The sequence below is a fragment of the Ochotona princeps genome, chromosome 8, assembly GCF_030435755.1.
Source record: "Ochotona princeps isolate mOchPri1 chromosome 8, mOchPri1.hap1, whole genome shotgun sequence".
NCBI classification, from domain to species: domain Eukaryota; kingdom Metazoa; phylum Chordata; class Mammalia; order Lagomorpha; family Ochotonidae; genus Ochotona; species Ochotona princeps.
Window position 1 is genome coordinate 47,497,620 of NC_080839.1, and position 13,474 is coordinate 47,511,093.

The following is a 13,474-nucleotide window of genomic DNA, read 5'->3' on the forward strand; positions in this document are numbered from 1 at the left end:
AATTCAACTTCCCAGGCCTGAGTAGTCACCCTAACACACCCATGGCTTTGTCAGCCTGCCTCCAGCTCACAGCTTACCACGGCCTTGCACACAGACCCCAGCTCAAACATTGTCTGAGCATCCCCTTTAAGAAGCCACGGCTCTGGGCCAGTGTCATGTCACAGCAGGTTCAGTTGCCACCTGTGATACCAATTCCCTGCTAGTACACTGGGGAAAGCAAGTGCTTGGGCCCTTACACCTGTGTGTGAGACCCAGGAGAAGTTCCTGGCTCCTTCGGCTTAGCCCAGCTCTGGCTATCGCGGCCATCTGTGGAGTGAACTAGAGGATGGAAGATCTGTCTCTGTGGAACTCTTTCAAATAAATGATAATTTAAAAAATCCAAAACAGGAAAGAAAAAAAAGCCATGTTTCGCTATCATTTGTTATAAAATCATGAATCTGGTCTCATATCTAGGCAGTTTTTACGTACACACACAATTGTCCTTTTCGGCAACTTTCTCACTCCTAAGTTGGAGCTTTGTGTGCATTTGTGTTTAATTCCATACAAGTAAAACCATATGTGCTGAGATATGAGACAATGCCCTTTGTTAACCTGGTTAGAGGAGGGCTACCCCCCTCTCTTAGGAAGAGTCAGACACTCAACAGGCTCTTTGCCTGTACCAAAAGGCGACTTTGACCATTTATTATAGAGGTAAGAATTTTAAGATGAGCTTCAATAAAGCTTATCAAATTATAGTGGACTTCCAGGGAGCCAAGGAATCTCTTCAAGGAAAGAAATGGCAACTAGATCAAAGAGTGAAACAGGCCTGACAAAAGTCAGAACAACGGAACAGTGCAACAGCCTAGTGGCTAAATCCTCACCTTGTATCTGCTGGAATCCCATATGGGTACCAGCTTGTATCCTGGCTGCTCCACTTCCCTCCCTGCTTGTGGCCTAGGAAAGCAGTAGAGGATGGTCCAAAGCCTTGGGATCCTACACTTACGTGGGAGACCCGGAGGAAGCTCCTGGCTTAGGATCAACCCAGCTCTGGCGACTGTGGCCACTGGGGAGTGACTCAGTGGACAAAGGATCCTTCTATGTCTCCTTCTCTCTGTATATCTGCCTTTCCAATAAAATAAATCTTAAAAAAAGTCAAACAACAAGTTCATAAATTTTGTATTTTATGAAAGGAAGCTTAGCATTTGAATGTCAGGGATTAAAAAAAAAAACCTTTATTTTATGGAATAAGGCTTTTAAGACGAAGACCACAGATATGTTCTTGAGAATTATTATTTGGGTTCAACTTTTGTTTAGGACATGGAAATTTAGCTATGACTCTTCATCACTTACTTGAACCAAAAGAAGAGAACATTTAAGGTGACTGCATTACTAAGACGACTATAGAGCAGGGCTCCACCTGAAGCACAGAATATACAATTTAAAGGTCCAACAATACTCCAGCGGGATCCTCAGAATCAGGACTCTAAATGATTTTAAATTGGATGACAAATGATCTAAAATAACATTAACTCCATAAATGTATATATGTGTGATTATCGGTATAAATGTATATGTGTGTGTGTATATACACACACACACACACACACACACAAAGATGGAGAGGTAGAAAAAGTGCACGCATGTGAAGGGAACGAATGAGTGGATGAATGAATGTTAACCAATCTTTCCTTGGGTTAGTTACCCCACTACAAAGATACGTCCCAATCTCCCAAGAATTCCTGGTTTATATAAAAATGCATATAGAAAAGACTACTTAAACACAAAATTCGTCACAACAGATTCAGAAAAAGACACAGTGAATATAGATTTGTATGTAGTTTCATGCTGGTGATTTTTCTTTTTTAAAATGTAAGCCACCTACATTTTACGAAAAAATTTAAACCAGAAGTTGCATATTAATATTGTACACAAACTGAAACATAAGTGACTTTTAGCACAGTGTACACATGCTTACATAAACTCGTATAGTTACACATTTAAAACAATTTCCATGTGAAAAATGAAAGTTCTGAAATACAGAAAAGCATTAATATTTTCTATAAAACTAGTTAGAACATCAATTTGCTACAAGCATATAAAACATCAAGTGCGTTCCTGGAGTTTCAAGTGACCTCTTTTAAACATGATCTTGCTTGCATATATAGTTCTCCAATAATCAACACAGACTTGTTTTCCCCCAAGAGGTTTATTTTCCAGATATATTATAAGCTCAAGAAAACAGACCCAACAATAATGCAATATAACTATGTCATAACAACTTAATTGCACATAATGCTTTAAAGTAGGTTTGGATGAAGTTCTCAACCACTTTGGTATGTGTCCATTCAGGGACTTCTACTAGAAACACAGAAATTCTAAGTCCCCCAATCGCCATTTTGTTAAAATGGACAAGTCTTTGGTTAAACTATAACTTGGGCATTAATTCTCAATTAAAATGGTCCCCAAACCACCAATAATTGGTGATATGTCTTTAGCTCATGAGACTTGGTTCAATCTTTCTGATGCAGTGGGGTGCCGTATGTCATTGATATTTCCAGCTTTTCATTAGCTGCAGAGAAATCAGCAGGTTTTATTATTTCTGTGTTTTCAATTATAACCTCAACTGTACAGTATTTGCAGCAACTCTAGATACTATTCCACATTATATATGATTATGACTAGAAAGCCGAAGAGCACTGAATTTAAGCTCGGCTTGTTCTGGTAAGCCAATATAGACTGCACAGTAACTCTGCATTAACCAGAGTAGGTTGCCAGGTAATGCTTATTAAAAAAAAAATAACCCAAACCATTCCACGTACAAGGGAAACTACTGTAAATGTATAAAACAGCAGATTTACAAGGAGAACACCAAACATACTTTATTAGCACAAGAAAGCAGCCAGAACAAGGCACGGCAAGCAGAAACATACATTAGCAGTTAAAAGGCTAGTGTTGCGTACAGACACAGCACTGTATACATAAGAAGGAGCCGGGGATGTGACACCTTTCTGCAGCGGCTGGTAGGGGACCCAGGGAGCACTCAAGGGGTACAGAGCACACCAACAAAAAGACACAAAAATGGATTTGGCTACTTCAGTGCAAAATCTCTAGGACAGAACTGGTTACGCAGTTCAATACTAAGAAGCAATCACTAGAACTTTGTATTACTTCCAAAAGGAGCTCACTCAAGCTGTATTACCTACTATTCTAAGTGATGAAAAGGTGCTAAGTAAAGTTATTTACACATACAATGGTTGTACAGTACCTTTTATATCTGCAGTTTAGGTTTTAGATTTTCCATTGAGGATTAACTGCACTGAAATCCTATGAATTATACTTCAGCAATTCAGCTATGAGAGTTTACAACAGAGAGGTAAATACTGCCATCCAAATTATTAATTACTGTGTCACCATAATAATACATCGGCGACCGTGTAGTTACTATTATCTGACTTGTTTGGGCAATTTCTACTCTCATTTTCCTCGTGGTTCATGAACTTATCATGAGCATGGCAGAAGATCCAACTTCTTAAGGGAACAAACCTTAAGAAAGATCGCATGCAGCACTGCACTGCAGCAGCTATCCTGAGTGCTTGTGGTTAAGTGAAAGCACTCATTCAAAAGCTTATACCCAGGGCCTTGAATAACATCCTACCATTGACTCTCTAAGTCTGGAACTGTAAGAAGAATAGCTATTTAGAAAACCTGGTTTACTTAGCAGTACCTTTTGCAGAAGATAAAAGTACGCTGACTATAAACTACTTCAATACCTAAGAGAACTGCACTATGCCCTTACGGCCAGAAAATTGCATTTTTTTTTTCTAAAAGGAAGGCAGTTTTTTTTTTCTTTAAATTCTGTTGGACTTTCAAAGCTTGACTTACAGTAACTACAAACATCACTACTTTTGGAAGGTTATAGAAAAACTCTTAGAAAAAATATTTTAAACATTAGTCACACTGTTGAAATGCTCATCCATTATTAATAATTTGTTCTTCAGTAAGAAATAGAATTCTTCATAGCAAATGCCCCAGAGTTGCTTCCCTCAGTTACCATGGCCATTAAAAACCCAAACTTGGCTAAATCGGCAAAATGGGCTGCAATCTTACCCAGCACTTGAGTTCTAGCCTGCAGCTTCAATAGGCCCCACACTGCTCTGAGTAACAGCATGCCGCATCTGAGAGAAACCAACGCTGTCTTTACACGCTTTGTGGGATAAACCTGGCACCAACCCTGTGCTTGCTACAGCTGGACTGCCTGGTGCCCGCAAAAGTAGACCTAGCTAATGCCCTTGGGGAACAGGAGGGTTTACTTGGCCTTGACTGGCTCTCGCTCTAACCAGCGGACCCTAACTTTCTGTTTATAATGATACTCTTTTAAAAAATCCTGCAACACCGATGGCAAAGGGAGCCCGTCAATCCCATCATACGTGGTGCACCTGCAGATCACTGCCCGGCAGATATACTGCAGGCTGAAGGGGAAAGTCCTGTTCAGCGAGATCGTCAGCAACGGCTCAAAAAACATGCACGAGCTGGGGTCTTTATAATGTTCTAAAAGTCCTGTTACAGTGGAGGAGTGAAACACACATGGGTCGTGGGCATCGAAACTGAAGTTGTGGTTCCACTGCTCGATACGGGCATGCAGGGATCGATTGTAGCGGCGGAAGCTCACGGAGAAGAGGTAGTCCTCCTGCGCAGAGTCCCTGAGCAAGAACGTGCCCTCCGGCTTCCCTTCCAGAAGGGCTTCGGCTTCGTAGCGGTCCATCACTCCCCAGTAGCAGGGATTGCCAGTAATTTGCAGCAGGTCCGGCACTAGGCAGTGTATGTAATCGATCTGGGTGTGGACTTTCCACGCCCCCTGCCTGCTCACGTGCATGTGGCTGTCTCCGGACACCTGACGCTGCTTCTGCCGCCGTGACTGCAAACATAAGGTGGTGGTGTCCTCTTCCAAATCACAGGTGGCCTGCGGAACTGCAGAGCCATCCCCGCTCATCTCAGTCATCCCAGGAGCTAACTTTGGTCCCAGTTTATACAGCGGATTCACCTGTGCAGTAGCCTCAAATGTGTGGATCTGTGCGTTGGGAGGGGGGTCCACCCCTTCTTCAATGCTGAGCCGCCGTCTCTCTCGCAGCCGGTCTTCCTCATCTTCTGTAGAAACTAGTGACGGATCAAAGGTATCAAAGAAGGTGGAGTGTGGGCTCACGGGAGCCGTATGCTGTTTGATCAGATGCCACTTTTGAGCTAGGTCGGAGCCGGCAGGGAAAGGGCATTTCTCTAGCATTAGTTCAGAGAGATGGATCTTCCTTTTGTTGGAAAACAGGGGCTTGGCCTGCTTGCTGTAGGTTCGCACCGGAAAGCACAAGCCCACGGTGTCCTGCAGCCGCTGCCGCAGTGAGCGGCTCCCCACGGCTCGGCTGGAAACGCTGTCCAGGTCGTGCGCCGAGCTGGCCCCACAGCGCCGCTCTCTCCTCGGCAGTCCGCCCCGGGCTCGCCCGAATTTCTTGTCGTTATCCAGCGAGCTCTGGGTCTTGGTAGAACAGGAATGTTTCTTCTTCCCACCCCACGGAGCGTGCCGAGAGTAAGAATCTCTCCGTGCAAGCCTGGTCCCGGGCGGCCCGCCCGCCTCGTTCTCCTTCTCGATGCTGATTTCAACGATTTGCGGGATTTCTGCAGCACAGTTCTGGCTTCTCCTGGCAGAGCTCTTTGCAGGGCTTAACCCCAGTTGTAAGGCAACATTTTCTCTTAAGGGACTGCTTTGTTGCTGGGGAGCTGGGTCCCCCCCACTCAGGCTTTTTTCTTTGACAGACAGACATCGGTTGGAGTTCATGTCCACGCTCTCACCACGGCTTCCTCCCTCATGACCGAAGAGATTCTGACACCGGTATTTGAAGTTATTCCACATTTTCCCCACTTTATCCATGGATTAAGAGACCTAAAGACAAAACAGGAACAAGGCATTGATCAGTGTGTGAGGCAGTGCCCTCTCCGAGCCGGCTTCTCACCAGGCCCCTTTCCAGAGAGGAGCTGGGACTCCAGGCCATGGGGGCTGTGTCCTCACACCCTGTGTTCCCCAAATTCAAGTGAAAGGAAAGAAAACCTCCCACCGGCCATGTTTGTTTAGCCGTGGCAGCAACCTGATTTCATTCTCAGAGGAGGTCTGTATCTCTTACTGAGTAAATGCAACACTGCTTTGAGTATGACACAAAGGGAAAATACGTTAGGCCTCAGGTGTTGTGGAAGCAGACCTGTGTTCAACTGTCACAAGTGACAGTCAGCCACTTTTGTGTAACACATTGAAATCTGCTCAACAATGATCTTCTCAAATATCCCCCATCAACCCCTTTACTGATATTCATTAGCTTACAGAGTAATCACCTGTTTTCCCATCACATTTTATCCATAACTGGAAGAAAGTCTGAATAGGAAGAAAACAGGAGGAAAGAGAATGCCTCATATTTAGGTCTAAAAGAAATGATATCTTTCTCAAACCTGAAAGAGTTGGAAAGTAACAGAGTAGACAGAAGGCTATATTACTGTATTAGCAAAATGAAAACAAAAATGCAATTTGCACTTGACATCTTTATTGCTTTCAATAAAAATCTAAAGCATTTCACAATGAATTCTTGTAAGACTACAATTTCAACAGGTGCACAATGTCATTTCAGCAATATGAACACCAACACTGGAAGAAATGGAAAAGCTAAAGTAGAATTTACTAGTCTTGCCACATCACGATTGTGGAGAAAGGTCTCTTTATTTTGTGTTTTAATAAATGTGGTATTTTCCACTTTTTTCACAATTTTTTTATACTTAATATCTCATCGTGCACTATTGTTTACACTATAGCACCAGTAGTACTGGAAAACTATGAGTATTTTTCTTATACTGGTGAGAGTCATTAGAACTGTCTCTTCACAATTTTGAATAATTCCCTTTGTCAAATACTTGTATTTCTCTAACAAGCTGACAAGGCTTAAGAGAACTACATAGAATAAAACATGAGCAAGAAACTGAACTCTTAATTTAAGAGTAACTGATAATAAGATATCTTAAATTCAAATGGTATCAATCTCCGAAAAGGCTTGTTTTACAAGAGGAATGAGGTAGAGTATTCTTGATAAGAGTTTCATGAGACCCAGCAGTTCCTATCTGACAGATTTTTATGAGAAGAGATAGCAGTTGGCATGTAGACTTTATGTGCCTAACAGAATGCTTCTTCTTTTTTTATTTTTAAATTTTTATTGGAAAGTCAGATACGCAGAGAAGATGATCTTCTGTCCATTGATTCACTCCCCAAGCAGCCACAATGGCTAGAGCTGAGCCAATCTGAAGCCAGGTGCCAGAAGCCTCCTTCTGGTCTCCCATGTGGCTGCAGGGTCCCAAGGCTTTGGGCCATCCTCCACTGCTTTCCTAGGCCACAAGCAGGGAGCTTGGTGGGAAGCATGGTCACCAGCATACAAAGCAGCACCCATATGGGATCCTGCTGCATGCAAGGTGAGGACTTTAGCCACTAGGCTATCACGCCAGGCCCAGATTGCTTCTTACTAAAGAAAAGATCCAGCTGGCAGTAGGGAATAGTGTGCCAGATCCCATGTTGGAGTGCCAGTTTGGTGAGTGCTGATCCAGCTCCCTGCTAATGTCCTCAGGAAAGTACCTGATTACAGCCCTGCTGCTCACATGGGAGAGCCGGATGGGAATCCCGGATCCTGGCTTCAGCCTAGTTCAGGAGCCAGGGCTTGGACAGTTCTCATTACACATATTCTAATTCCTGCTACATTCTTGGTGACCCCATGATTTCTGTAAATGTGCTTTTTCTTCACTCTCCTGGTTTCTTCTCATTTCTCTAAAGTTGCTTTTCATTTTTACCAATTCCAGGAATTTAATTAAGAAAAAAAAAGTACTGCCTGCCACATCCTTCCTATGTTCAATTCCCACCCCTAGATAATCAAGGGAATTACAGCTGCTTTTGCTGATACTGCCTTCTCCACGTCTATTTCTATTTGTTCTTCAGCTTTAGACTATACTGAGTTCACACTAAGTGTGATTTTATGGTTTTAACTTTTTCTTTTTTTTTTTCAAATTTGTCATAGGTTTATTTGTTAACATGTTTTTTTTACATTTTATTATTATTTCTATCATTTTATGATACAGCTCCATATTTTAACTTATTCTTAAACCATAGCATCAGCATACATTTCCCCTTATTCCTCCTTGTTCCTGCTAACACTCACTTTGTGGCCAAAGTATTATTGTTCATTTTGACCAAATGTATATTGTACAGTTAAGCCATCTTTTTCCCGTTCTGGTATGACTGTTTTTCCTAGAGTGCCTGTCCTTCTTCTGTTTGCTTGGTATCCTCTGCATCTGTTGCATTCTTTCTCAGATTCTTCAACAGAACTGTAAAACAACTCTTTGAAAGGTCAGACTGCTTACATGCTGTTACTCCCTGACCCCTTCATCATCAGTCTAGCAGCTCCCTCTTTGCCCATGCATGGGGATGTTCTTCATCCTCAGAATTCTGGACTGTACTGTCTCTAACTTCATTACAGCGACTGACAAGACAGCTGTAACACTGCATCCTGTTTCCTGGTTGCATCTGCTTTGCTTCCTGAGACTGTGTAGCTGTTGCTTCTCGGCAGTGTGGGTGCCACTTTCCTGGACTGGCTCCTGTGTGTCCCCTCCTTCCCTGGACTGGGTCCTTTATTAGCCCTCCTTCCCTAGACTGGCTCCTGTATGAACCCTCCTTCCCTGGGCTGGGTCCTGTGTGTCCCCTCCTTCCCTGGACTGGGTCCTGTGTGTCCCCTCCTTCCCTGGACTGGGTCCTTTGTTAGCCCTCCTTCCCTGGACTGGGTCCTGTGTGTTCCCTCCTTCCCTGGGCTGGCTCCTGTGTGTCCCCTCCTTCTCTGGACGGGTTCCTGTCAGTGCTCTCCCCACAGCCCTCCCTCCTCTGTGAAAGTCCTTTCCATCATGGAGGCTCATGTTTTGATAATCTGCTGTTTTCTGTTTTGCATATTTTGTCTTTTCTACTTTTAGTAGATGCCTATATCTTCACTTTCCAATACTTTCGGAATTTGGGTTGTACAATATGGGTGTGGTTTCTTCAAGACAGGTAACATTATCTACGATGAGTGGTTACGTTCTTAAAGAAAAGGCCTTAACTTTTTAATCAAAAGACTGAAAAATGGTCATAGTCACAGTCTCTAAAGCAGAGTAGTAAGATACATACCTCTTTTTATGATTCTTTACTAGACTTTATAAACAACTTGCCTTGACTACATCAAGTAAGAGAAGACCTTCCTCAGCAATCATTTAATTGTAATATTTTAAATATATGTATTTCTAAATATTAATTTATTTTACTTGAAAATCAGCATTACAAAGAGAGGGAGAGACAGAGAGTTTCCATCTGCTGGTTCACTCCCCAAATTGTCACAACGGTCAGAGCTGAGCTGATCAGAAGCTGGGAGCCAGGAACAACTTCTGTGTCTTTCATGTGGGTACAGGGTCCCACAGATTTAGATCATTCTTCTCTCTGCTTTTCCAGGCCATTAGTAGGGAACTAGATCAGAAGTGGAGCAGCAGGGACTAGAGTCAGCACCCAAATGGAACGCCAGCACCGCACACAGTTGGAGAACTAGCATGCTACACCACTGTGTTGGCATCTATATTTTTAATTTTTAAAAATTTCATTTATATATTTTTAAGTTTTAACTGATGTGAACTATTTGTAAACATTTGTGCAGTGCTAGGTGGTGACATTTGATAAGTGTATGCCATGTATGATATTTGGATTAGAATAAGTGTCATAAATAATAATTTTTCATTTTGAAACCTTTTATGTAAGAGTTAAGATAACTTTGGTTCCCTTCATCTTTCTGTTTAGTGCTTGGTTATTAATTCCCATTGCAGTCAAAAGGATAAGAGGACAAGAAAGAAAGCTGACACTGCAATGACGACTACCCAGGTCCGAGTTAAGGAAGAGCTGGGTCATGGCAGTGAGAGCTGACTGAGGCACGTTTCTGACAGGGATGCTATTTCAGAGAAGAAAGACAAGAGAGAGAACAGTTTAGCAAGTGTGGGCTCAAGAGTTAATGAATCCAATTTTTAAAATGATGTAGCTGTGCCTGTTTTGGAGCCATGGATGTGGATACTCACTAGTCCACTGGTGTATGTTCAGAGATGGAAGGAAGGATATTAAGCCGCAGCTCCTGGCATCAACACACACGAGTCTCCAGAACACAACACAGACAGGAATGATAACAGATGGGTACAGCCATTACCTTCCAAGGAAGCAAACCCCTAAATGCGGTGTTTAGGACACCTACCTACAAACACATGGCAAGGGGAAGCAAGCAGAGGCAATAGGTGCCTGTAGATGGGGTGAGCAAACAGGAAAGGTGCTTAGCTTCTAAAACACTGGAATTTTGTTTCTTAAGTCTGGGTTATGGCACATGGGTTTTGTTGATGAATTATCTTTAGACTCCACTTAGAATATTATACCATCTTCCCTGTACATAATAAAATGTACAATAACACTTAAAAAAACTAAACAGATCACATTCTGATCACAACGGGAACTAACAACCAAGTACTACATTTAAAAAACTAAGGAAAACAAGAGCCTCTTAACTCTTAAATGAGAAATTCAATGAGGAATTCAAATAGAAAATTACAGTCTACTCAAAAGTCAGGAAATAAAAATATTTGGAGTCTATTTTTTTTGTTAATTCAGTGAAACTTCTCAAAATGCCTCCATTCTTCAAGCTGACAATTATTCTACATTAAAGGATTACTCTAAAGATAGCAGCATTCCCCAGCTGTAGGCATCTGCCTAGGTTGCCCTGCACCTGGGAGAAAAGCAGCCAGTAGCTGGCAGGCATTCTGGCCATGGTTAATACCAAATTTGTGCTTACTATACCAGTATGCCAACATTGTTGCTTAAAAAAAAAATTGGTAAGTGGGAAAGGTAGAATATGTTACTCCAGCTCCCAGGTGGGGGAGAGAGTTTCATACTGGTTGGGAAAGGGGGCCTAGGAACAGACCAGAGTGGGAGTGGTTGAAGGCATGTTTGACAAGGGAGGAATGACTTGTGGGGTTTTCATGACCCAGACCACTGCACTCTCAGGTAGGCATCGGGGCTGAGATGGAGTAGTTTAGAGGAGAGAAAATGGAGGGCACGCCTGAGTCAGGTGAAGGCACCTGCCCACATTGGAGACCTGGGCTGGGCTAAACAGTACTGCCTGCCACAAGCTGCCCACTGGCACATGCAAAAGATGGGGCTCGTTGGCCTGGTGTGGGTTCGATAGCCTAGTGACTAAATCCCCACCTTGCATGCACTGGGATCCCATGTGGGTGCCAGTTCGTGTCCTGGCTGCTCTACTTCCCTTCCAGCTCCCTGCTTGTGGCCTGGGAAAGCAGTAAAGGATAGCCCAAGGCTTTGTGGTACTCTGCACCTGCATGGGAGACCTGGGAGAAGCTCCTGGTTCCTTGGCTCAGATTGGCTCAGCTCTGGCTGTTGTGGCCACCTAGGGAGTAAACCAGCAGATGGAAGATCTTCCTCTGTATCTCCTTCTCTCTGTATACCTGCCTTTCCAATAAAATAGATAAATAAAATAAATCATTTTTAAAAGCTGGGCTGGGGGTGGAGGGACATGCTTGGCTGGGCTAGGCCACAGTACCTGTCTGTGTAGTGTTGGAACAGAGGGTGGGCCACATTAGGCTGCGCTACAGTACCCATCAGCATGCAAAAGAACTGAATCTGGGGGCAGATTCTGTAGGGGACTTGCCTCTGTTGGACTGCAGCGAGTACCCACTGGTTTATGCAGAGTACTGGGGGTGATGGCAGGTGAGCCAGGCTGAACCACAGAATTCACTCAACAGGAAACCACAAGACATGGGAGCTGGGGCTGGGAGGAGGCCATATAGGACCAGGTTGCAGCATCCACCAGTACGTGCAAAGGCTGGGACTGAGGGCAGATCATGCCAAACACGGCTGCAGCACCCACAGGTATGTGTGAGATTTGGGGCTGGGAGCAGGCCTGGTAGGGTAACTTGGAGAACTCCCCTAGTAGGCCACACCTCCCACTAGGGAACACAATAGTTGGGACTGGGTGCTGGCCAGATCAGGAAAGGCTGCAGTACTCAGTGTTTGTGTGGGTCAGGCTTTGGTGTGGGTCAGGCTGTAACACCTGCCAGTGAGAAATGAGACTGTGGACAGGACATGGCAGACTGGTTTGAAGCACCCATCACCATGTGCAAGACCTGGGGATGCACTCTGAGGATTCACCTGCTGGGCTGCAGCTCCCACTGGTGAGTACAAGAGCTGGGGCTGTGGGCAGATCAGGTTGGGCTAAACTGTAGCACCCATCGATAAGAGCTGGAATGGGTGCAGGGCAGTCAGGTTAGGCTGCAGTTCCTGTCAGTGAGTGCCAGGACTTGGAGCTGCCATGTCAGTCTGAGCAGCAGCACCCACAGGAACACAACAGACCCATTGCTGGGAGTAGGCCTGGTAGGGGAATTTGGGGAATTCCCCTACTAGGCCACAGCTCCCACTGGTGAGCATGAGAGCCATATTTGGGAGCAGGATAGGACAGGCTGGGCTGCAGCAACCACGTGAACTGGGTCTGGGCGTGGGCTGGGCAGGATCAGTTCCCAGCACACACTGGCATGAGTGAGAACCACAATGGGATGCAGACCAGGCTGGCTGGATCACAAAACCTGCCAGTTCACATGAGGGCTACAGGTAGGCCAGGCTGGAGCTAGGTTGCTGCACTCACTGGTGAGAGCTGCAACTAAAGACAGGTCATCTCAGACTGGCCACAGCACCTGTTGGCACACACAGGATCCAGTGCTGGGAGTGGGTCTGGTTTGGGAACTTTAGGGACTCCCTTGCTGGGCTGCTGCTTCCAAGGGTGAGTCTGAGAGCTGGGACTCAGGGAAGGCCAGTCAGGCTAGGCTGCAGCACCAGCTGGCAAGTGCCAGGACTGGGTAAGAGTCATATCATGCTGGACCGTAATACCCCTGGCATGTGCAAAATCCAGGGCTGGGAGCATGCCCAGCAGGGGAACTGTTGCCACTCCCCTGCTAGGCTATACCTACTGCTGGTGCAAATGAGAACCAGGGCTAGGGCAAGCCAGGTTGGATAAAGTGACAGCATCTATTTGCTGGCATATGTGAGGGCTGGTTGGGCTGAGCTAAGCTGTGGCATTCATGGATGTGCATGAGAGCAGGATGGAATATAGGTTGGGCTGTAGTAGACCATAGCAGAGACTGACATGCACAAAATATGTGGTTGGGGGTGGACCTGGTCAGGGTTATTGAGATCATCCTAACTAGGTCACCGCACCTGCTGATGTGCACACCAGGTCTGTGGCAGGCTGGATGGATCAGGCCATAGCACCTGTTGGTTTGTGGGAGATATGAGGCTGGGGCAGAAATGACAGGTAGCTGCATGGTATGTTCATTGGTGGGTGCAGGTGACAGGCAACCTGACCCTGCA

At 44.8% G+C, this 13,474-nt stretch overlaps 1 protein-coding gene across 3 annotated transcripts in view; it reads right to left on the bottom strand.

Moving 5' to 3' along the window:
* Positions 1-3,538: 3,538 nt before the first annotated feature.
* Positions 3,539-13,474, bottom strand: part of SOCS5 (suppressor of cytokine signaling 5) — a 55,141-nt gene continuing 45,205 nt past the window's right edge. For all 3 annotated transcript variants that reach the window (XM_058667987.1, XM_004582788.3, XM_058667986.1), the window contains exon 2: positions 3,539-5,908. In XM_058667987.1, the coding sequence (XP_058523970.1) occupies positions 4,286-5,896 (1,611 nt within the window). In that variant the 5' untranslated portion in view covers positions 5,897-5,908 and the 3' untranslated portion in view covers positions 3,539-4,285. The remainder of the gene's footprint in view (positions 5,909-13,474) is intronic.